Consider the following 25,420-nt stretch of genomic DNA (forward strand, 5'->3'; position numbering starts at 1 on the left):
TTTTTAAATGTTCTCTAATATCCCATCATACTTTATTTCTGATATATACTTGTTATTTTTACTACTAATTGTAATTATTACCTTATGAAAATTCTGAAGTTTACAGTGCCTTCACATAATGGCCAAGATGGATAGCTGCCACCTTCACATTTATTTACAGAGAAAATTAGGGATGTTCTATTTCAACTGTTGTAATTAATACATGTCCTAATGTGGTTAAGATCTCTCTCTCTTAGTCCTTGTCCTGTACATACAGTGAAGATTCTTAGCATTTGTGTGCTCCAGGATTATCTTCTGTGAAAGAATAAATGCAATAAAAGGAATTAAATTTCTAGGATTATCAGATTCATACTCATTTTTCAATTGATAATAATAATAATAGACAAAATTATTATTTTCATATTATACATGGCACTACTTTAGGAGTTTTCTGTAGGACATTCCTGTCTGTCTATCTATCTATCTATCCATCTATCAGTGCAAATTGGAGATGTATGTGCAACAATGAAAGAAGACTCCCTTTGACCAAAATCAGACATCTTTAATACAAAACTTGAACTTGGAACCCAAATGCTCAGTGACGATCTAGGATGATAACTGCACAGGAATAATGTCTTGGACATGTAGCACTCTTCACTTCCCAGTTTTAGAAAAATGGGCTGAAATGAAAAATTATATGAGTCTATCTCCATTTGTTTGGTTTATAAACAAGGACCATGCCATTTATTTTCCTGTTTTATGTGTTAACATAAAATTGAAAGTTTTTGAACTATTATGAATATGTATGCTGTAACAAAGATGAAAAATAGTACATAAAATAATGTGTCCTTGTTCTAGTATTATTCTGAACAAAATATATGCTGAGTAGAATTCACTCTTGATTGCTCAAAATTGCCATGATGGCCTTCATTAGTACTCTCTTGATTTAATATTCCTATTGTAACTTCAGATATTCCTGAGTTCTATAGTTCATGGGAAAATTATAAAGCACTGAACCAAGCTGCTTGGTTTATGTCAACAAAATGTCTTGCCTAAAGAAAAGACTTGGATAACCCTCTCCTGAATTTGCTTAGTCTTCACGCCATAAATGATGGGATTGACAGTGGGTGGTACTACCACATAGAGGTTAGCAAGGAGAATGTGCACATGCAGTGGTATACTGTGACCCCCAAAACGATGAGCAAAGAAAGAAAAAAAAGCTGGTGTGTAGAACAGGAGAATAACACAAACATGGGAGCCACATGTACCCAGAGCCTTGAGTCGGGCATCTCGAGAAGGAATTCTAAACACAGCACAAAGTATAAGGACATATGATACAATGATCAGTACCACATCTAGGCAGGTGGAAAACAGAGCCACTATCACCCCATAGTAAATGTTGACTTTGATGCTGTCACAGGCCAACCTGGCAATGCCCATGTGTTCACAGTATGAGTGCCGAATGATGTTCCTCCCACAGTAGGTGAGCCGATAAACGAGGAAAATCAGGGGGAAGCAGATGAAGAAGCTTCTAGTCACAGATGCAATACCCATTTTGCTGATGACAGATGGGGTTAGAATATTGGTATATCTTAGTGGATAGCAGATGGCCACATAACGGTCAAATGCCATAGCCAGCAGTATGGCAGACTCTGCCACAAAGATAAAGTGGAGGAAAAACATCTGAGACACACAGCTGGCAAAGGAAATGCCTCCAGCTTGGAACCAGAAGATTGCTAACATTTTTGGTGTTGTGACTGTGGACAGAAAGATATCAGCAAGGGCCAACATGGAGAGAAAAAGGTACATGGGTTCATGAAGGCTGCGTTCAGTGATAATCAGGAATAACAGCAGTGCATTGCCTGCAATGGCCACTATGTACATTGAACAGATAGGGATAGAGATCCATATGTGTGCATCTTCTAGTCCTGGGATCCCAATCATGGTGTACCAGATGTCTCTGAGATTGGTGTGATTTAAAGTGGTTGAAAGTGTTGTCATGTTTATTTTGCCCACTAGTTCTGAACCTGCCAAGGCAAAACAGCAACAACAAAACAAAAACAAAAACAAGAAGAAAGAATCATGGTTATTTTATTAGATTAAATATGAACACTCACAGTTGGCTAAGATTATCTTATGAAAATGTTAATCTCTTGCAATTCAGGTATGTACAGACTTCTTTAACAGCAAAGTAACCAAAGTTTTATAAAGGTTTGTTAATTGGAAAACATAACAATGTTAATTATAGTGGCAAACTTTAAGGTGGCTTGAAATTGAGACTACACCATTAAATGCCTTATATTTACTTCTTCTGCTTCAGACCTAAGAGGCTTTGGCAGGCTTTGCCCATCATTGTTCATTTCCCCTATTGTTCACTTATGATGTTCAAACACAATTCTCCTCTTCAAGTGCTAGAGATGTAGTGGTCAGACACCTGTTGTCTTTGGGGAGCTCATAGCTATTGAATAAGTGTTAACCATTACCTATGTACTATTTTAATATAAAACTTTTAGTAAAAGAATTGCCTTTTCCTTACTTAAGTAGTTTATTTAACAAACTAAGGATATAAAAATGTGGGCAATCCACCCTAACTATCATCATAGAGCCTTCATCCAGTAAATGATGGAAGCAGATGCAGAGAACCACAGTCAAGCACCAGGCTGAGCTCCAGGAGTCCAGTTGAAGAAAGGGAAGAGGGATTCTGTAAGCAAGGGGATGGGGGTCAAGATCGTGGTGGGGAAATCTACAGAGACAACTGAATCAAGCTTGGGGGAACTCACAAACTAGACCAACAGCTATGGAGCCTGCATGGGACTGGACTAGGCCCTCTGCATATGGGAGACAGTTGTGTAGCTTGGTCTGTTTGAGGGGCCCCTGTCAGTAGGATCAGGATCTATCCCTGGTGCATGAGCTGGCTTTTTGGAGCCCATTGCCTTTGGTGGAGCACCTTGCTCAGCCTTGATGGATGGAAGAGGGGCTTGGTCCTACTTCAACTGAGTGTACCAGGCTTTGCTGACTCCTCATGGGAGGCCTTACCTTGGAAGAGAGGATGGGGAGATGGATGGGAGGCTGAGGGGGAGCTGGAAGAGGGATGAGAGGGCGATCTGTGGTTGGTATATGAAATGAGTAAAATTTTCTTAAATAAATAAATGGGTAATCCTTGTTTTGAAGAATGCTATACTAGTTTTGAGTTTGATACTGAATCAATGCTGTTGTCTGGCTGGACTGCAGTGCACAAAGCTACAATTGAACCAGGTACCTGACCTTTTGTCTTCTCTGGATCACATTGTGATCTACAAAGTTCATGCTTAAGAACTGTGCAACCAAGTTACAATAAAACCACACACAGAACACTCTCATAGTGTTTTAAGTATATTATGAGTGTCAGTTGGACCAGAATCATAGCTGTGCATGGCTATCTGCAACTTGTGGATAATGATTTGCACACACCTGTAACCAAAGCTGAGCTGAGTGAGAACTTACGTTACACTATTAGAAGTCAGCATGCATACTCTTTCACACACAAGTTATCTTCCTCCCTCTATCCTCACCTCTTTTTGACCCTTGTTCACACATATGTTTTCTAGTTTCTCTTTATATTTCAGGCTTCTTCTTTTCTTTATTCATTATATAAACAAATTTCAATGATAATGGAGACAAGGCTCATAGAAATTAAATTACTGAATTGTAAACATATCAAAGAATTAAAATTCACTCTGCTATGGTACTATGTTAAAGAGATAATCAGATATAGATCATACATATATTCAATTAGAAAGATTTCATACCTTTCAGAGAACTCAAAGCATGGACAAACAACCATCTTTCAGGATAGAAACAGTTGAACATATTAAATGTGTCATTAACATAATAGATACTATGTTTATAAAGAAGCAGATTAAAGATTCATGAAAATATTGTCATTAAATATTCTTATCAGAGGCACTTTTGAGTTAAAAAGGAAAAGCTTGTCCTTGGGAAGAACAAGGAAGTCAAATAAAAAGCTCAGAAAAAATACATATAACTGCACACATTTCAAGTCATCTAACACACTAAGGGCTGGGCAAAATGAGACATAGGATTGGACACATAGGTTGTAACTTTAAGCTTCAGATGGATGGCAGAGTGTATGGCTTTTGGTTAAAACCTTGATGCTAAGAATGATTTATTAAACCCGAGGAAATACAATATAAATTATGATACAATACAAATAATGTCTTATCATTTCAAAGTAATGTTTTCAAAGGGACTATGTGCTTATTTTTGTTCTTTTCTGTGTTTTCAGCATATAGAATAAGAAATGTTTGTTGAGTAAAAAGTTGTCCCAGTTGAAGGAGAGAAAGATAGAATCTCTACTATCACTTCCCATTAGCAATAAGGGATGGCTCAAGACACCAAACCTAAACAGAACCATGGCATTGCTGTCAAAACTGTTTTGTTAGATGTGCGTATAAGCAAATGCATAAAATAGAGATTTCTTTGCAGCAGATTAATGTGTGTTAAACAAAGCTTATAAATTATTTTGACACAGTTTGGAAAAATGTAGTGATGCCATTAATTAACATCGGGGTGAATCAAGAATTTAAAGGAGTAAGTTGTACATTTTTTGTTTTTTCTTATTTTTCACAACAGGGTTTCTCTGTGTAGGTAAGCTGTACTTTTAAAAGAATAGTTTGGTTCCTGTTAATTTTGTTGATGAACAAAAGCATCTTTGTGTTTTATATACTGTCATTTTCATAACAATATTGATAATTATACTTTTAAGGTTATATAAGTTAGCTTCCTATATGAATTGCTATTTAACAGATACTTATGGAATTCACATTATTTGCACAACATGTATTACATGGTGAAGAATATTTCAAAACAGGTTCAGAGCTTGGGTCTTAGACTCTGACTTCACTCTAATTCCAGCCTTCAAATTCTCATCTGTGTATATGAGTGTATTCACATGAGGTGGTGACAACGGTTATGTCATTGCGTTGATATGTGGTTCAGTGAGGGTAACAATTGTGAGGAAGTAAGAACAGCATCTCTCACACAGTTACTCAATAAGTAATCATTTCTATAACTGATTCAGGTATCGTACCAGATAGAGATAATAGAAACCAACCCACATGCCAGATTTCATCCTATCATTTTTTTTTTTTTTATCATGAGCAAAATCATTTGTGGTTTTGAAGGTTCAGAAATCACCCTAGAACTATTCCTGGAGAATTCCTCTATCTTATACAGAGACCATGAAGCACATTGGAAAAAAATACGAACAGGAAACAGGTAGTTAGCTGCTCTTAAAAAAATGACTTTCAGTTGAGGCAGCTTGCTTTCTCCCCATGGAAGAACTTAACCATTTGGAAGAGGGGAGGAGGAGTGGGTTGGGAGGGTTAGGTGTGGGTGTGGGTGCAGGAGGAGAAATGAGAAGGGGATCTGTGGTTGGTATGTAAAATGAATAAATTTAAAAAAAAATAAGAAATACATATGTATGTATTAAGAATGCATATATATATGTATAGTGACTATTTCTTACTGAAATTGCATTTTTTCATACAGTGTATAATGACTATGGTTTCCCCTCTCTCTATCTTCCTCCTGGTTCATTTACACCTCTCCTGATGTCTGGATCCATCCTCTATATGTCTCATTAGAAAACAATCTTCTTAAGGATTATACTATACTATACTATACTATACTATACTATACTATACTATACTATATGATACTATATATAAAGTGCCTGTTGCTTAAGTTGTATTTTCATCTTTATGTAATAGGCAAGTAGTTTGTATCTAGAAAGAATAAGTAAATCAATCTGAAGGCTGACTGAATGTGCATAGTGCACTAGAAAGACAACTGAATGCCTTTGAGCTCTAGCTTCAGCTCTTCCCAATCAACCATAACCTTGGCTGAGACATGCCTTCCTCTGACCTCTATGTCTATAAGAGCTGAAGTAAAACCAGCTTATACATCATTCTATTTAAAATATGTATAAAATCCAATTCGTGGAGCTCAAAGACCAAAACCACCAGGCTGTGGTTTTTGATCATATTGTAGTTCATTATTTCAGATTAAAAAAATTAAGAACATAACAAAACAGACTGTATGGGCCCCTCTATTGTATATCTGGTGCATAGTTTAGGTAGGAACAGTGAGAGTTTCTAACTGTCCAGACTATTCTATCCACCTTTTAATAACTTGTGTTGTTTATGTTGTTAAACTAAATATTTTAAGACCTTCATATCAGTTTTGTCCTGTAATTTTGTAGTTTAATGCTCATAAAATAACTTTTAAACATCATACTAGCATGTAAATATGACTCCTGGTATGGTTTATATACCACACATAAAAATGAGATATGAACAGGCTAAGCAACTTGCTTAGGTCACACAACCTGTATATAATAAAGCAGGAACTCAGCTCACCTTTCTTTAACACACCCCATCATTTGCTGTTTACACAGCAACACCCCCTTAAGCTGTCTTTAATCCTGACCTCCTTGATGCAATTATGTCATCTTCCCATTGAGTTCTCATAGCTCTGACTTGCAGAGCTATTGTGAAGTTTTTCCACCATTACATTATTATTATTAGACTCATGGCTATTCAATATGATGTGTCAATTTCTGTGTTGAGAATAAAACTTGAAATAAAAATCTTAGGTCATCCACCAGTGTTTATTGAAATTTCAAAGGGTTAGTGGGGGTCAGGTCCAGTCACATTGCAAGGGGATGGAGATGTTGAATATGTGATGGCACAAAGTCACCGTGGTTGGTGACTGCCGAGAGGATAGCCTCTCAAACAAAGAAAAAAAAATCAGTCACTGGAAATCAAATAACTTTAGGAAACATTCTTTTGAAAGAGGGGATTGGCCTGGGTTGGTTTTTCTTCCTTTGAGACAATGTGAAATTCATAAAAATTCTAAGGTCCCTATGCAGTCTGTTGCTCATAGATTTGTTAGACTCATGCTAATTTTTGTTTAGAGTCGTTATTTTTTTTCTCCTCATTCCTAACTACATCACTCCCATACACTTTACTTCTGAGTTATGTCCTATTTCATCTTGTACACTTTGTTCAAAAGTTTACCCAATGTGAAAATCAACACATAGTGCCACATCAAGCATGTGACGAGGAACTAAACAAACCAGTAAATGAAACTTACCATGAGATCCTCCAGCAAATTCAGCTCTTGTTTTGAGAATCAGATATTCTCACCTACTCTACTAATGCTTCATTAGTGAAGGTGTTCTTTCATTTCTGGTTTGGATAAGGCATTTCCAGTGCCTTTAATATTTGAAAAGACAGCGACACCTCTGAGGTAGACTCTTAAAACATGACATGGATTTTTCTTCACTTATAGGAAGCCTAACTTGTCACTGACTATATCGGGGTGAAAAAAAACCCACTATTCTTTTTTGGCTTATTCCTACTTTAGGGAAAATAAATATTCCTAGTTTAGGAAAAATATTCCTACTTTGGGAAAACCCATGATTTACATTCTGGAGAAATTGTCCATCATGGTAATTACCTGTCAAAAGATATAATCTATTTGTCAATAAACACTTATAGGACTGAAACAGTAATACACTACTGTTTCAGGTGTTCAGTTACAACCATCAGTAACACATTTCATGAGTGTGACACCTGCTTCCATTCTCAACCTTAAAACAGCTAAAGCCACTGTCTGGACAAGTGCCATACCTGAGACAAGAATAGCTGGGAAATTGTCACCATCCCTTTCTGAGGACTGAGGACTATCTATAATCTTACACTTGACACCTAGAGGACACCATCTGCAGCCAGCACTATGAATTCTCTAACTTCTAATGATGGCTGTTGTTGCCTCCTCTATTCTGCAGCTACAGACTCCCTGGTGGTCAGCAAGGTGAGTTGTTTCTCATTAATTCTGTCCTACTGCTCATGCCGACGCTGGTATAAGTTTCTCAATCCTGAGAGACTTAAGACTCAGTAGAATTGAGGGATTCCAGAAAATGCCTGTGGTCTTCTGAGGCCCAGGTCCTTAGGTAAGAAAAACAAAAACGAAGTACCTAACCTCAAGATCCATTAAATTAAATAACCAAACTTCCAGGAAGATTATCTTTCTGAGACAATTCTGAGGGTTTAGCAAAACCCTATTACAGCGAGAAACATACACTATGGCTGTTTTGGCAGAAATAATTTAAAAAAATGGACGTTGTAAGAATGTGGTTGTCAGGGTACATGAACCTACATTTTACTCTGTCAATGTACTCCTTAGGGATTTATATGTAATTCATTTAAAATTTGTTTTTTGATTTATAAAATTGATTTCAATTTTTTATGTATATGTATGTGTATATGTGTGAGCATATGCCATATGCTCAAGATCCCAGGAAGCCCAAAGAGGATGTCGGATGCCTTAAGAGTGGAATTAAAAATGATTGTGAGAATTTTGATGCAGGTCATAGGGACTAAACTTGGGGCCCCAGGAAGAGCAGGGATTCATCTTTGCCACTGATCAATCTTACCAGCTGTCACCTTAGGATTTGATTTGTCTCGAATATTAGCTCACAATCTATGGAGGTGAAATAAGGTACAATTTAGTACTGTTTTCTTTGAGTCTCAAAATGAGTTTTTTTTCTCTCTCTCTTGTTTTATACTTTATTTCATTTATTCTATGTCTCATTTACATCATGTATCTTGATCCCATTCATTTCCCTGTCCCTTCATACCCACCCTCTGGCAATGAAACATCCCCCCCCCCCCAAACTGAAACAAAATTTAAGAAAACGAAAGGGAAAAATCAAAAGCCTCATCATGAAAGCTACAGGGTAACACAGTGAGTCACTCAGTAAACTCGTTTGCTCATATGTCTTTACTTGCAAGTGTTCGTTGCAAAGTCATTGGTCTGGTTCAAGGCCTCTGGTTTCTACTACACTATTGATGCTGGGCCCTCACTAGGACTCTTCTTGGATATCCTGCTGTTGCCCTGTGCTGTGGAGATCCTACAGCTTTGGGTCTGTAGGTCAGGCCCCTTCATGTGCTCCAGCAGATCATAGATGGGGGTAGATATTGGGGCAGGCCAATTCATAACCCTGATTCTAAGCATGAGCAGCTGCAGGGTTGGTCCACCCGCCAGTTCTCCCCTGTCCTCACCACCAGGGTGAACTCTCCAGCATTGTCCCAGCTAATTCAGCCTTGCAGCAATAAGCGAGGAGTGAGACTAGTTTTCCTGCTTTCACATCCTCTAGGGCAGCTCTCCCCCACCTACACCATCGGGTCCAGCTCTACTGTGTTTCCCAGGTGAGGTGCAGAGGCCACTCTCCCGAGTGCTGCAGCCACTGAGGGGCAGGAACGGCCTTCCTGCTCTTATGACCCCGGGGCTAGCTCCTCTACCTGTCTAAAGTGCTGATGGGTGAGGAATGGGGGGGAAAGGGTATCTCTCCTTTGCCCATGCCACCGTATCTCAGATGAGTAATGGGGACAGCTCTCCTTCACTCCTCATAACATCTGGCCTGGGTCACCCTCACCTCCAAACACTGGGCAGCTCTGCTGTGCTGCCTAGGGGATGGGCAGGGTTTATTTCCTGAGTGCTGCAGCTGGTAAGGGGTGGGGGTCAGTTTTGTCCTTTGTAGCAGGTGGTAAGGGGCAAGGGGTAAGAGGGGCATCCTCTCACTCTCCCATACCTCCACATGACAAATGAGTAGTGGAAACAGCTCTCCCATGCCTACAACTTTGGTGATGGCTTCCCCACACCTCCACCAACAAGGTTGGCACTATTGTGTTACCCAGATAAAGTGCAGGGCCTGCTCTCCCAAGTATTGCTGCTGGTGGTGGTGGGGTGGGCGGCAGGGGCAGCTCTCCTGCTATTATGACCACAGGGCCAGTTCTTACACCTGCCTCAGGCATTGATAAGTGTGTAGGGCAACTCTCTCTCACCCATGCTGCCACTGGACAAATGGGTGATGGGGACAGCTCTCCCTTGCTATCTACTTCAGGGCTGGCTCACTCACAACAGGATTGGCTCTATTGCGTTGCCCAGGCAATAGGCTGGGCCTGCTCTCCTGAGTATTGCAGCTGGTGGGGGACAGCACTTCTGCTCTTATGACCACAAGGTCAGCTCTCCCATCTGCCTTAAGTGTTGATGGGTGCAGAGTAGAGCAACTCTCCTCTACCCATGCCACCACACGACAGATGAGTAATGGTGACAGTTCTCCCATGCTCACAACTTTGGGGCTAGCTCACCCAAACCTCTGCTAACAGGTTTGGCTCTATTGTGCTGCCCTGGCAAGGTACAGGGCCTACTCTCCTGAGTGTTGTAGTTGGTGGGGGTCAGAGACAGCTCTCCCACCTGCCTCAGTCATTGATGAGCATGGGAGGTGGGGGGAGGCATCTTTCTCTTGCCTATGCTGTCACAGACAGATGAGAAATGGAGATAGCTCTCCCAGCCTCACAATTTCGAGGCTGGTTCACCCACAGCTCCACTAACAGGGTTGGCTCCATTGTGCTGCCCTGGAAAGGTGCAGTTGGTGGGGGGGGCAGGGACAGTTCTCCCCCTATTAAGACCATAGGGCCAACTCTTTCACCTGTCCCAGGCTTTGATGGTCCCACAGTAGTGGGTGGGGGGAGTGAGAGCATCTCTCCCCAGCCCATGTGGCAGATGAGGGGTGGGGCTAGGTCTCCCAGGCTACCATCCTCAGGGCTTGCTCACCTGTGCTCTCAAACAGGTTTATCTCTGCTGTGCTGTCTAGACAAAGTTCAGAGCTTGCTTTCCCATTTGTTGTCCCTGGTCAAGTAGTCAGCTCCCACACCATCTCAGCCTGCTCCCTTCCTCTATCTAGTCTCTTCAAATATGTTTCTGTCCACAGGACCTGAACCATTTCTCTCTCTCTCTCTCTCATTCTCTCTCTCTCTCTCTCTCTCTCTCTCTCTCTCTCTCTCTCTCTCTCTCTCTCTCTCTCTTTCTCCCTTAATACACCATGCCATGCCTTTGCTCACTCTGATAGTGTCCATCTGGATGGTGCTTCAAGGTACCAGGCGGGCCTAAGTTTTTTCCTTGGAGCCCAGGGCGGATGTTCTGAGGCCTGTTTGTGGATCTCCTTGTTCCCCTCAGGTGGCCATGACACTGGGCTGGGCCATGTTTCCTTATCACAGAAAAATCATTATAGTGCCTAACCACCGGGCAGTTCCTGGTTGGTGCATTTGGTTGAGTTCTGTCCATCCTGGCCACATGGCATGGGGTGGGGGCAAAACTAGTTTCTTGTGTGTGTTAGTCAAACATTCTTCCACAAAACTGTTTCACCTTCAGAGTATGTTAATATTGTCTTTGTTAAATCTGAGCAACACACTTACAAAGATGTTATTTTTCTATTGCTTAATTACTGCCATCAAAGCTTGAGTAAAATAATTCATCATCACAAATAGCTCATAACCTAGCTTTAAAGTAAGTATGGGTTTCTGTGCCAAATAACATTGTTTGGACAAGCTAACACAGTTGACAGTAAAAATTTAGAGTAATGAATATAATTGGAAGTAGTTCTTTAATACAATAATAGAACCACATTTTAAAGTTATAACATGTCAAGTATATTATGTTTATAAAATACTATTAAATTGTATAACATAAATAGATTATTATTAGGTTTTCCTTATGCTAAACGGTCAACACTCAATAGTCACTGAAACAGGCACCTGAAATAAAAGCATAGGTCAAAGTAAGGATGTTGATTTGACAGGGATTAGATAATAATACATGAATATATACAAGCACATTTATAGACTTTTACAGTTGATGGTAATACAGAACAGTAACTTAGATTTTTAATTAAAATTATAGTCTTTTAAACAACATGAAAGCTAGAAGAGGCAAAGATAGACTGAATTATTTTAAGAACAGATCAAGACTTCTTCACTAGACACTATTTGCTCCTAAAATGTAAGTTTATAGATTGTAAATGGGTTGTTTTGCCTGATGCTACAAGATAATTTGGTATTAAAACAACTTCACGTTTTCAGAAAACACATTTAATGCAATAACTTCATTAATATCTGTTCCCAAATGCAAGTTTCAGATTTCCACAAAATTACGATAACAGATGTTTTGAAAATTAACAAGTTAATGTTTAATTCGTATTCACGTTCCCATACCTTGGGTACATTGCAACAACTGCACAAAAATTGATAGCATCTTTGTGTGGAAAGAGCAATGTTTGTGCTTATAAAGTGACAAGTACATTCAACACAAAGTCCATACACCTGGCTTGGTCTCTAAACTTCACAAGTGATGCTTTTCTTCAATCTTCTCAGCCTCTACTTGTAAACCGGAATGTTAAGGCAGAGGATTCTATGGACAGTCATGGGTGCATGTGATGTATAAGTGACAGATTTACTGGTTCATCTTTAATAGCCATACCAGCATCAATTTAAAGAGTTTACTGTTAACCTTTATTGTTAAGGTATGATTGTCTCATAATTCTGTCACTGTTGTCTTAGGTAAGAAGATAAATGAAACCCCCTTTACTCTATTTTTGGGCAAGTGTAAAGTATTCCATCTATTCATTATTCTTCATTCAAGTGTATTTTTTATTTGAAAATTTTAATTGAAAATAGTTTCTTATACATCCCGACCACAAATTCACCTCCCTTTTCTCCTCCCCTTTCCACCAAATACACTCCCCATCTCTCTTCCCTCAGAAAAGAGCAGGCCTCCAGGAGACCACAGCCAAACACAACAAAACCAGATACGCTAAGATAAGGCAAAAGCCCTCAAATCAAGGCTGCAGAAGGCAACCCAATAGGAGGAAGAGAGTCCTAGTAGCAGGCAATAGAGTCAGAGATACATCTGCTCCCACGACTCAGAGTCCCATAAAAACATCAAGCAAACAGCTTTAAAATATATGCAGAAATCCTTGTGCTGTAGACCCGTGTAGGCCCTGTGCATGCTGCTTCAGTCTCTATGTGCCCATGTGAGCCCTGCTTAGTGGATTTGTTGGGCCATGTTCTCCTGGTGTCCTCTATCCCCTCTGACCACTACAATCTTTCTACCCCCTCTTCCATAAGGTTCTGGGATCTCTGAGTGGAGGTACTCAATGGACACCTCCAGTTTAGACACTCTTTCCACATAATACCTGTCTTTGGGTCTCTGAACGCACTCCTGCTACTGCCAAAGGAAACTCTCTGGTGACGACTACTGGACAAGGCCCTTCAACTTTTTTCCCCCAGTCGTGCTTGGTTCTACACTAGGTCTCTGGGCTGTCCAGTTTCCAGTTCCTGGCCCTCCAGGCAGTGTTGGATATGGGCTCCCTCTGGTGGCTTGAGTCTCAAGTTAAACCAGACATCGGTTGGCTACTCTCACAAGTTCTGCACCACCATTGCCCCAGTACATCTTGCAGGCAGGACAGACTGTAGGTCGAAGGTTTTGTGTCTGGGCTGTATTTTTCATAACATTTTATATTTATAGTTTAGTATTATGTAGGAAGTAAATAATACAACTTTGAAAAGAGAATAAAAACCTTACAACCATAAGAAGTATACACCTATATACCAATATTTTGGAGTTAGTTGCATAGATAGATAGATGATAGATAGATAGATAGATAGATAGATAGATAGATAGATAGATAGATAGTTAGATATGATTTGGGGAAATTGTTAATAATTTTATGGGAAGAAAAGAAGAGAAAAATAATACTTATAATGAGGTCATTAGCTCAGTGTAAATGGACATAGATCTATCAAAAATACATAGCATCTCACTGTTATGAAAGAATATGATACTGATGAATTGTTACAGTGATTGTAACCTTTATTTTCTCAGGAAGAAAATGGAGCAAATATATTTAAAGATTATCCACTTAAAAATTATTCAAAGTAAGGTTAGATACCAAAATATTGCTTTGAGAAAATCATCACCTATAATGTAAAGCCTGTGGCATGTTAACAATAGACAGTAGGGTTCCATCACTGAGTGTGTGACAAAATATAAAGACTCTGAGATATTGAGAAAAGTTAGGAAGGCCTCAGTTCCAAGTAATTGGTTTTGTGTCATCTCATGTGTGGCATGCAGAAGCCACTCTCTCATGGGAATATTTCGATAGCCTCCCTCTGGTACCTTCTGTCTATTTCTCCCTGTATTGTAGTAAATAACTCTCATGCCAAGCAGCTTCCCCTAGTAGAGGCTTTGTGCATCTCCTTAATAATCCACACATCTTTCACTCATGCCCAGGTGGGTAAGCTGGAAAGAGAAGAAAAATGTGCTTCTGAACTAGTTTGTCAATGTGAGAGTTCAGGTTTTATGGTACGGTGTTCCCATGGTGTTTTTATTAGCACAGCATAAATAAGATCTTCTGTTCAGGACTTTCCTAACTGAAATTTTGCTTCATTTTAAAATGAAAATTGGAATCCTTAGTGAATGAGAGGAAAGAGAGATTGGCAATGGTGAAAACAGGGATGCCTAATAGAAGAACTGAGAAAAACATTGCAGTAGTTAAGGATTCAAGTGATGGGAAATCATACAAAAGAAATGGCAGATTAAGTCCTTGCTTGGGGACTTGAAAGAAGACTGGGGGAAGGAGATGATGCTACAAAAGTATATGAGGAAGCTACAAGTGAGTCAGTCATAGCAATCGGGAAGTTGAAATAGTGAAATGACTTTTGAATCCTCAAGTACAAATTGAAGAATAATGTTTTGGCTAATCCGAGAAATCCATCATAAAGTTATTTTCTGACACCAGGACACCTGGAAGTCAGAAACTGAGTAAGTTGACCTTTCAGATGACAATCACTTTTTCCTTATTTTAGTCTACTACTGGAACTTACTCTTCAGTTTTAATGCTCCCTACCAACTTATGATTCCCCCAAGCATTTTATACACTAGAACTTAAAATAGATTTTTGTGTTACTGGTGAATTTATGTCTCCTGGGTGCTAATATACATATGATACAGTAGGAATGTACAAATTTTTAATTAATTAGTTTATTTATTTAAGCAATATTCACTATGTAACTTGTATCCATAAACAAAACATGGCTCTCTTCACAAAACTATTGGGAGTTTATAGTGTCAGTATTAATGACACTTAAAGTAAAATTAGGTAAGAAAATCTATCTAGGTGACAAAAGTAGAAAATATTAAATCAAATGTGCTAAGTGTTAATTATAGGGGCAACACTAGATATTTGGTGGGAATTTAATGGCTAGAGTAATTCTCATGATCCAAAATATCTAGGGATATTTCAGTAGAAGGCTGAATGGAAACTAAACATTAAATTGATTTAATTACTGTCAGTAGAGCTAAAGCACAGTTTGTGATCACATAATCAAAAGTAACAAAAAGTCTAATGTAAGAATGAGTAAGCTATGTCTAGTGTGTTAAATCATTCAATGTGATCAGACTCCAAAATAATGAAAATCTATTCAAATCATTTGAAATTAAACATACTTTCATGGTAAAGGGCCAGTGACATGTTTACAAACAATAGCAAAAAATGAAATAGGCTATAATACAGACTAAGCATATAGTGAGTTTTACACCAAACCTTGCAAGGGTGTGGATGGTGATCTTAATATCTAGTGATGTTTGAGATCTGGTCGGTGCTAAGCACAGGAAAGAAAGGGAAATACAGACAGTAAATTCCAACATATTCAGGAAGAAAGTTAAAACAAAGGGAGAGACTCTTACACATTTGTATAGGAACCTGCAGGTATGTGGTTACGTGCATTTGTGTTGGTTTAATATAGGAGTGATGTGTGGTTTGTAAGAAAGTTCTTTGTTTTAGTGTGGTAAGACTCAGTGGGATGAATGGCTGAGCATGGTTGGTTTGTCACGTGATTGAATACTCCAGTCCAGTATGCACTATGCCTTTAAAAACATTTACTTAAGTTAATCTTGCAGGCTAGGTAAACCAATCAGAAAGTTGCATTAAGATAACCTTGTTCTTAGTGTCTTAGGTCCTCAGAGAGCCTTTTTCTCTGGGGCTACACATGTCCTTTTAACTGTATCATAAGAACAGACAGTCTTTGTAAAACCAATTACCAGTTCTTGATGCCATAGAACTATGTAAAGGCACCAGAGTCATCAGATGCAGGACAATGTAATAGAGGTCTAGATAGCAGTGGGTACATATCATGACTCACGAAAAAACCTCTCTTCAAAGACATATTCACACTTTTAAAAAATAACATCTGTGATGTTTTTACATTTGTATATTTCTAAAATAGTACAGAATTCTGATCTTGTTAAGGGAAAAATGAAGTTTCTTGTCCCCATCTTTGTGTGTGTATTTATTTTCTCCCTTTGTCCCTCTCTGTCTCTCTGTCTCTCTCTCTCTCTGTCTCTGTCTCTCTCTGGTGCATGTGTGTAATCAGTGTCTATGTGTGTACATGTTGGTGTATGTGTGACAGCTTTTGGAGACCAGTTCAGTTTCTTAGTCTCTCTCCTCCTTATTCCCACTGACCCCAGAACTCCCTGATTCACTAAACTGTTTGGCCAATGAGCTCCTGGGATCTGCCTGTCATGTCTCTATTCCCAGCACTTGGTTTATAGAAACACTCTGTATATCCAGCTTTTGTAAAGGGTTGATGGGGACCCAATCTGAAGCTTGCACAGGATGCACTTCACTGGCCAAGCCATTCCCAGCTATCCTAGGTCTCTTTCCTATGACTTTTTCCTCTGAGAAAGACTGCCTTATTTCTTTCTATTTAATTGATCCTCAGGTGCTCTTTAAAATATTTGGCCATAGTTATTTTTAGTGTAATTTTATAAAAAGCACCATATTTGGATTCTAGGCTTTTTTAAAAGATAAATAGTTTTTTATTTAATAGTTTTTCACTTCTCTTTTTATCCTGTCTTCATATTCAATTGTACTGGCATCAATATTTTCTGTTTTTTTTCTTGTATGGAAAGTGGAAATTATCAGCACATAATATAAATATAATTCACCTAATAAGAGATAATATCTGTTCCTATGTCTTTAAAAATAAAGATAAAATAACATCTTTTCTGTCAATGATGCTGATTTGAAATACTACAGTGTTATTATTTGTTCACTAATACATTATTTGTATTTTGGCAAACACATGTTTCCATTTCTTCTAAGAAACTATTTGTTGGTGTCCAATCCTGTTCTAGCACTGGCTGAAAAAACTAACAATCACTGTTTTAGTTATTTCATTACTTTCTCATATTTTGATCAACATCCTCTTTTGAAAGAATAATCCTATCATTCTAGAAGAAAATATCAAATGACATAGAAGTTCATTGGAAGAATGAGGGTCAGTAAATGAAGTTGGCCAGATGACTTACATATTATAACAGTTATTAAAATAACCCTGCGTTTTATTTCTGCAAAACCAATATCAGAAAAAATAATGTTCACGTTCCCAGATACTTGAGTGTTGCTAACTATGATGCTGATATGTGAGAAAGTACAAGGACTATTTTGAGAGTTCTGATAAGTTTAGTGCAAATGGAGCAGACAGAAACATAATTAAATAACATCAAATTAAGATTTTGAGAATACTTTGTTTTCACCATTGAGACACACATAAATTATGTCCTTAATTTTCACTTATGCTTGATCAATATTTTTAGCTTGAGTATGCTAAGTCAAGGGAATCCTACTATTTCCTACATTCAATAGCAGTTATTCATTTTCCAAGCTGCAAACAGCTATTCAGATAGGTTTAGAAGCCTGATTTTTTTCATATAAACATGTCAGAATTAATGTTGACCCAGAGGAATATTATGAATTATCTCTTGTCTTAAAATTTACCATTTTTGTCTTATAACAGAAACCTTTGGAAGCTAACATAGGCTGGATAAGATATACCTTTATGAAGATTACAAACAGTAGCTGGTTCCAGCCACCTACCCTTCTTCTGACAGGCATCCCTGGACTAGAAGATGTGCAGATATGGTTCTCTATCCCACTATGTGTCATGTACCTAATTGCCCTCCTAGGAAACTGCACCATCCTCTTTATTATCAAAACCACCTCCATCCTGCATGAGCCTCAGTACATCTTCCTATCTATGCTGGCAGCTACAGACATGGGTCTGTCTGTATCAACTCTGCCTACAGTATTGAATGTCTTCCTCCTGAATCACAGAGAAATTGAGTTCCACTCTTGCTTGACACAAATGTTCTTCATCCATACCTTCTCATCCATGGAGTCAGCCATTCTATTGGCCATGGCTTTTGATCGGTTTGTAGCTATTCGTAATCCATTACACTATACTGTGGTTTTAACACCCTCTCGGATTATCAGAATGGGACTTGCAGCTGTTGTTAGGGGTGTGCTGTTAATGGTACCCTTACCCATTCTACTCAAGCGGTTGCCCTTCTGTAAGGGTGTCATTCTATCCCATTGCTACTGCTACCATCCTGATATTATGAAGCTGGCCTGTGGTCCTGTCAAGGTCAATATCATCTATGGATTGTCTCTAGTCCTCTGTTCCTTTGGAGTTGACTCTGTATTTATTGTCATTTCTTACATCTTGATTTTGAAAACAGTGTTGGGTATTGCCTCAGGTGATGGTCAACTAAAGGCGCTCAACACCTGTGTCTCCCACATCTTCACTGTCTTTATATTTTATGTACCACTCATTGTTCTGGCCCTAATTCACAGGTTTGGTACATTTACATCTCCTCTCCTCCATGTCACCATGGCTAATCTCTTCCTTTTCTTGACTCCTGTTCTGAACCCCTTGGTGTACAGCTTAAAAACCAAACAGATAAGGTCCGCAGTGTGTAAAGTATTCAAAGATAGAAGAAATTTGCTCAAATAGTCACATACAGCCTTAGAGAAAGAGATGCCTTACTTCTCTGCCCTGTCATCTACCTGCTTCTCAGGAACATGATTTTATTTCAAGGTATTATATTGTGAGAATTGTGATATTCTTGTCTTCTAAGAAGAAGGTAGTACTTTGATTAACACTGAAAAAGAAATATTGATCTACTACTTTGTGAAATGAGAGTAAATGATTCAGTGTGGGATATGCATATACTTTGTTTAGTTACTTCTTTTAATAAAACACATGAACTAGACAAAATTTAAAGGGATATGAAAACCAAGTAGATGCTACTCATATTTGGAAGACAAAAACAAGCTTAGCTAACATAATGGGGGAAGTGTTCATTTTTGATTTTTAAATTTTAATATGAAACATTGCAAATAAAATTGTTCTTTTAAATTGTAAATTATCAATCTAAATAATTAAAAACAGCAGCGAGTTATAAGATGTGAGAGTGAGACAGAAAGTTATACTTGGAGGAATTAGAGTATAATAATAGAAGTTCTTCTGGAGGAAGCATGATGAAGGTCAGTAAAATAGTGGACCCCTGAATGTCCATCAGCTTTTACATTTATTTATTTAATTAATTAATAAATAAAGTTGATTTATATGCTGTTTTTACTAAGGTTACTATTCCAGGCCATTGTAGTACTTTGCTTGGTATGGAAAAATGCTCTCACTCTGATAGCACTCCCATAATACAGTTATCCTGATGGTATTTTAGGAAATCATTCCATGTTCATATTTTGAAATTATTCAGTACTTAGATATTGTTAGAGTTTTATATTTGAAGTCTAGTATAGAGTATTTATTTTGTTACTATTTTCTGTTATATTTTGTAAATATCCTTCTCCTTTTTAGTTTTCTCTCACACATCATACACATGATCCAAGAATATAAGGAAAGCCAAAGTAAAATGGTTTCCCCAATACTTAGAGCATCATTTAACACATCATAGAAAATCCTGATATCTGGTATATAATTTCCCAAATAACAAGTGGGTCATTTTCCAGTGAAAATCAGCTGAGTGTCCTTTGATTCAGTTAAATTCTATAATAGTATCTACCTAGAAAGAGCATCAGATATGAATAATTAAGGGCTAAATATTAAATGGCTATGTCAATTTAAGGGACACTGGATGAACAATGAAATTCTTCTCATTGACATTTTGATTGAACTCTTGGCAGCTACAGAATTCTAACTATCTTAGTTCAGTTCTTAAAGTATGATTAAGTACTTTATTAAGGAAAGAAAAAACTATACTGTCAGCCATAAACAGAAGCAGGCAAAAAAATGTCTTGAATAAATGCACTGTGCTGAGAATCTAAGATTATTTGGTAAGATTAGAGTATGAAAGAAATGATAGGCAGGTTGGATCATAGAGAGCTTCACATACAGATTCGGTTAAACTTGTGAAAACAAACATGTATTGTGTCAGTAATGTGGAAGTAAATTTTAACACAATCATATTTGTTTAAAAACACTTTTATATAACACAATAAATGTCAGTTTAAACTCCAGGTAAGGTTAGATGTTTAGAATTCAACTCCACATTACATAAAGAAAAGCATCTAGAATGCTTAAATTAGTGGAGCTAATATTGAGATGTAGAAAAGTAAAAGCATTTAAGATAAATTTAGGAGATGTAATGACATTAATGAAGAAGAAATTTAAAAGAAATGTAGAGATAACAGCATTAATTTTTTTACTCTGGAATCATAAAAATATAGTCATCACTTGTATACAGAGGGAATTTGAGAGGAAAAATGCATTAGAAGAAGTTCATGAATTTAACTTTGGTTTTCATAGATTTTAAGACTATAGCTACAAAGAGCATATCCATGTGTGTACACCCATCTGAAGATCAGAAACAAGCTTCTGAAAATGGCTATATAGGTGCTCTATAACTGTGGAGCAAATCAGAGCTACAAAACTAGTTAGCAATGGTGTGAAACAGAGGAAAACAGAATAATCTTTTTTTTCTTCTAAAGGATGCGGATGCAGAGGTGGGAGTATTTGAGGGGAAAAAAAGCAAAACAATTTTCTAATTGACTGCTTTGACCCCCACACTCTATAGCAGGGGAGTCAAAATGGTGTAGAAGATGGCTATAAATTTTGTTCTCAGGGAGACAGTGCAAGAAAGAAGGGGGATATTTTAGCAAATAGAATAGAGCAAAACCACGAGGAAAGAAAACAAAGCCGAAAGCAAAAGAATAGGTCTGGGGATTTCTGAAATTCTGAATTTTCAAATTCTTTAATTATAACCCTCATTTGCAACCATAAAAATATAGTGAACTTATCCATTAATAGAGGCTAACCTGAAATATCTAACTAAGAACAGTTTTTTTTTATTGTTTAGTTTGTGAAGTCTATCAAATCATACACTAAGACATATAGGAGAAAATAAAATTTTTGAGTATACAAATACAATGTCTTTATTCATAAAAGCTATAATTTCAACATTTCATCTCATTTTCATATCTATATACACATTCCGGATGTAAAAATACAACAAAATAAACAATCATGTTAACTGTGTAATTGAGAATTGTACTTTCCTTCACTGAAACTGTCTGCATTAACTTTCTTAACTGTTCATCTTATATGGATTTTCAAAGACTTTCTCAGGGCAGAACGAATCTGCTTGGTCTTCAGGCTATACACAATTGGGTTGAGCATTGGGGGCATAAAGAGGTAGATATTTCCTAGGACTGCGTGTGCTACTGGAGAACTTCTGTGGCTGATTCGATGCATTACTGTTATTGCCAACAAAGGGCCATAGTAAATAAAGACAATAAATATATGAGACAAACAAGTGTTGAGTGCCTTCATCTGACCTTCTCTGGAAGCAATCCCCATGACTGCTTGAAATATCAGAGCATAAGAAATGGCTATGAGCAGAAAGTCTACCCCAAAGGAAAATATAACTAAAACAAGCCCATAGAAAATATTGATTTTGACTTGGCCACAAGCTAGTTTCATGACATTTGGGTGGATACAGTAGGAATAAGACAGCATCTGACCCTTGCAGAATGGTAGCCTCTTGAGCAGAATAGGCAATGGAGTCATGAGTGCTACACCCCTCAGAAAGGCAGCCAGTCCCATCTTGATGACTCGTGAGTTGGTAAGTATTGTGGTGTATTGTAGGGGGTGACTGATGGCCACAAAACGGTCAAAAGCCATAGCCAACAGAATTCCTGAGCCCATGGAAGAGGATGTATGGATGAAGAAGAGCTGAGCAAGGCAACTATCAAATGCAATTTCATAGAGGTCAAAGATAAAGACTTTTAACACAGAGCAAAGTGTGGAGACAGACAATACAATGTCAGCCCCAGCCAACATAGACAAAAAATGGTACTGGGGCTCCTGCAGACTCAGTTCAGTCCTCACTAAGTAAATTACAGTACAGTTCCCTGCCATTGTAGTGATGTACATCAGACTTAGGAGTGGTCCTAGCCACAGTCGGGCACCCACCAGCCCTCTGAGACCAGTGAGGATGAAGAGAGAAGGTTGAAATGTGGTATTGAATTCAGACATGGGCGTCTGTGAGAATCACTGTGCAAACTGTTCTTTTGACATTGAACCCTAGAAGGAAGCAAAAGTTAGATGTCAAATTCAGGAAGTTCTAATGAACACTCGAGATGAGATGTCATCTGTGAAAGATACAGTCTAACGATAAGGAGCTTATTGGGAGTAAGATGAATTTAATAATTATGCCAAGCAACAAATGTTCTCCTGAAGACTGCCTTGAGGATATGCAAACCTTTTCATTACTGATCTCCATACAGAAATGAGCCAGTTAAGATGGCAGTGAAAATGAACAGTGAATTTTGTGTTCAGCCCATACCCAAACCAGCTGGATCCAAGAGTTTAGGATGAGATCTATGAGACAGCAAACATAAGTAGAAGTACTTTACAAAATAATTCCTTCAAAGTCCTAACACGAAAAAACAAACAAACATGGTGTTGGAGTAATAGCTCCATAGCTAAGAGTCCTTGTTGTGCTAACATAAAGACCTAATTGCAAATACCCAGAACTAAGAAAAAAGCAAAGCATAGTGGCAGGTTTCTGTAACCTCAGCATTATAGGATCAGAGAGAGAAGGCAAGCCAATGGGACTTACTGGCTACAAGCCAATCTTCAGGTTTTGTGACAGAACTTGTCTCAAGGGGATATGGTGGAGAGTGATAAAGCAGGACATATTATGTCAACTTTAATATTCTGTCTGTGTATACTTGTGCACAATGGCATGAACATATATGTTCACGATTACACACACAATTATAAAAGCAGAAAAGGTTACCTTGGGTAGCAGAGTACCCAGTGCTTCTATCTTCTCACTATGGGAGACAAAATCTGAGTTAAAAACAAACATCAACCCCTCACATACACGTATGTGTGAACTCATATGTGTGTCTTGAGATATACTCATTGTGACACTTTTGGAAAGGAAAATTTTCTATTTATAAACAAGTATATATACTGGCATTGTATACTGTACTCGGATTTCACACTTAGAAGAGGTTCTCACTGTTGCCAATGAACGATAATCATTTACCAATTCATTCAACCAATGCTGGAGTGTAACTCTTACCATTTCATTCTGACTCATTGTTCAACTCTCCTCTTCAGTGAAATACCCAAGTTCTTTTTACACAGCTCAAATTATTTACATTCTAAAATATAGATAAAAACTCCTTCATCTTGGAACCGAATTCCCATTCCAAGCACACGCTGATTCTTTGTCTTTGTTAGTGTTATTTAAATGATATGTAAATATACTTAAATGCATCAGAATATATACACCTATAGTATTTAAAATAATTTTAATGTATATATTTATATTTTTATGTTTATTTTAAATTTTTACATAAAGTAAATATATAATCATTTAACATGTGCCATTTTATCTTTATTAGTCTGCCTTTTCTTTCTATGGTAGAAATATAATTTTAAAACATGTTAGTATTATTTACAATAATTCCAATAACTAGATGATATTTTCTAATAATTATTTTGATAAAGAATTAGAAGCTTAAAAATAGGCTATGTCACTTAGTAATATATTTCCCTTCTCTGTTCTTTAAAAATATTTGATCATCAAAAATATTTTCTTTGTGAGAATTTATCTTTCTTGATTTCCAAAAAATTAAAGGCTTTTGAAACGTTTCTATTTTAATGAATTATTCTTCTATACTTTTAACTGTCTCTTTTTCTATGGGAATTAAGAAACAACTACTGTTAGTATCAATCATTTCTTCATTCATAATTAATTATATTTAGTATTTGATTCTAGATGCTTTCCAATACATATTATTATTTTAATCTCTAACATCTTGGTTATCAACCTGTGGGTCAGGACCCCTTTGACAAACTTCTACTGCAAAAAATTATGATTAGTAACAGCAGCAAAATTACAATTATAAAGTATCAATGAAAATAATTTCATGATTGGGGGTCACCACAACATGAGGAACTGCATTAAAGGGTCACAACATGAGGAAGGTTGAGAGCCACTGCTCTAACATTACCTCCAGACAACTTTGAATTTAGAATCTCTGAAACTAAATCCACTCTCTACATACACATTTAGATGTTTTAAATGTCTTTGTGATCTGTCCACCTAGTAATCTCTAGTCATTATCCTAGCTGCAATTTATGATATCTAGCTTACATTAATTAAATATATCACCGCAGATAAGAAGTTTAATTGATCTTGAATTACCACTTTTTTTCTAATTAAACAATAAATGAACATGATTTTTTTTAAAAAAAGGCACTGAATCAACTAAACAGTGCAATATAGGCTCACAGAGACTGAAGTGGCAAGTATTGGGCTCACATGGGTCTGCACCAGGTCATCTGCGTGCATGTTGTGGTTGTTAGCTTGGTGCTTTTGTGGGACTCCTAACAGTGGGAGTGGGGGTGTATCTGACTCTTTTGCCTGCTCCTGGGACTCTCCTGTTGGGCTGCCTTGTCCTGTTTTGATGTGACAGATTTTGCCTTGTCTTATTGTATTTTGTTTTGTCCTGTTTGGTTGTGTCTTGGAGCCCTGCTCTTTTCTAAAGGAGACAGAGGGGGAGTGGATCTAAGGGAGAGAAGAGATGGGGGTAAAGGGGTGGGAGTGTAGGAGGTTAGGAGCTGGGAGAGTGGGGGTAGGAGCTGGAAAGAGTGGAAGGAGGGGAAACTGTGGTTAGGAGGCATTTTTTGAGAGAAAAATCTATTTATCAATTTTAAAAAGTCATTTGGGAAGAAAGAGAAAAAGGAAAGAAATTTTGGAATAATCCAGGAAATATTAATAAGAAAAAATAATTATATAACATTATTTTTTAAAAAGCCAGCACAGTTTTAGCTAGGTAACTTTCTTACTACTCAAAAATATTGACCTGGGTAAATAAAATTTATGATTTCAAATACAAGAATACTAAATATATTTTAAAATAACTTTATAGAAGATCTCAAATCAAGAAAATTGTCTATATGTAAATTTTTGTCTCCGTTTTAATCTTTTCTTTATCTGTAAATAAATGCCAATTTTTCCTTCACACTTACAATACATGAAAATTAATTAAACATACACTAAAATGTCAAAAAAGAAAGTGTCCGTTCATTTAAAGAGTAAATTCTACACTTTTCTACAATGAAGACAAACAGAAATAGATAAGAGAGAAAAGCAA

At 37.4% G+C, this 25,420-nt stretch overlaps 3 protein-coding genes across 3 annotated transcripts; 1 reads left to right on the forward strand and 2 right to left on the reverse strand.

The window, feature by feature from the left end:
• Positions 1-1,014: 1,014 nt before the first annotated feature.
• LOC128094263 (olfactory receptor 52Z1P-like) lies at positions 1,015-1,980 on the reverse strand. The gene has a single exon (XM_052712502.1). The coding sequence runs from the start codon at positions 1,978-1,980 to the stop codon at positions 1,015-1,017; it is 966 nt and encodes a 321-aa protein (XP_052568462.1).
• Positions 1,981-17,783: 15,803 nt separating this feature from the next.
• On the forward strand, positions 17,784-18,737 carry LOC128124565 (olfactory receptor 51A4-like). The gene has a single exon (XM_052760999.1). It carries the CDS (start codon positions 17,784-17,786, stop codon positions 18,735-18,737), a length of 954 nt encoding a protein of 317 aa, XP_052616959.1.
• Positions 18,738-21,338: 2,601 nt separating this feature from the next.
• On the reverse strand, positions 21,339-22,280 carry LOC128124533 (olfactory receptor 51I1-like). Its single transcript, XM_052760937.1, has one exon. The coding sequence runs from the start codon at positions 22,278-22,280 to the stop codon at positions 21,339-21,341; it is 942 nt and encodes a 313-aa protein (XP_052616897.1).
• Between the last annotated feature and the right edge of the window lie 3,140 nt (positions 22,281-25,420).

Source organism: Peromyscus californicus, unplaced genomic scaffold, assembly GCF_007827085.1.
Source record: "Peromyscus californicus insignis strain IS unplaced genomic scaffold, ASM782708v3 Scaffold_4__1_contigs__length_199733344, whole genome shotgun sequence".
Lineage (NCBI taxonomy): Eukaryota > Metazoa > Chordata > Mammalia > Rodentia > Cricetidae > Peromyscus > Peromyscus californicus.

Bases quoted from the DNA above. Each gene is read 5' to 3' on its own strand.
- LOC128094263 (XM_052712502.1), bottom strand. From the start codon at position 1,980: ATGACAACACTTTCAACCACTTTAAATCACACCAATCTCAGAGACATC.
- LOC128124533 (XM_052760937.1), bottom strand. From the start codon at position 22,280: ATGTCTGAATTCAATACCACATTTCAACCTTCTCTCTTCATCCTCACT.
- LOC128124565 (XM_052760999.1), top strand. From the start codon at position 17,784: ATGAAGATTACAAACAGTAGCTGGTTCCAGCCACCTACCCTTCTTCTG.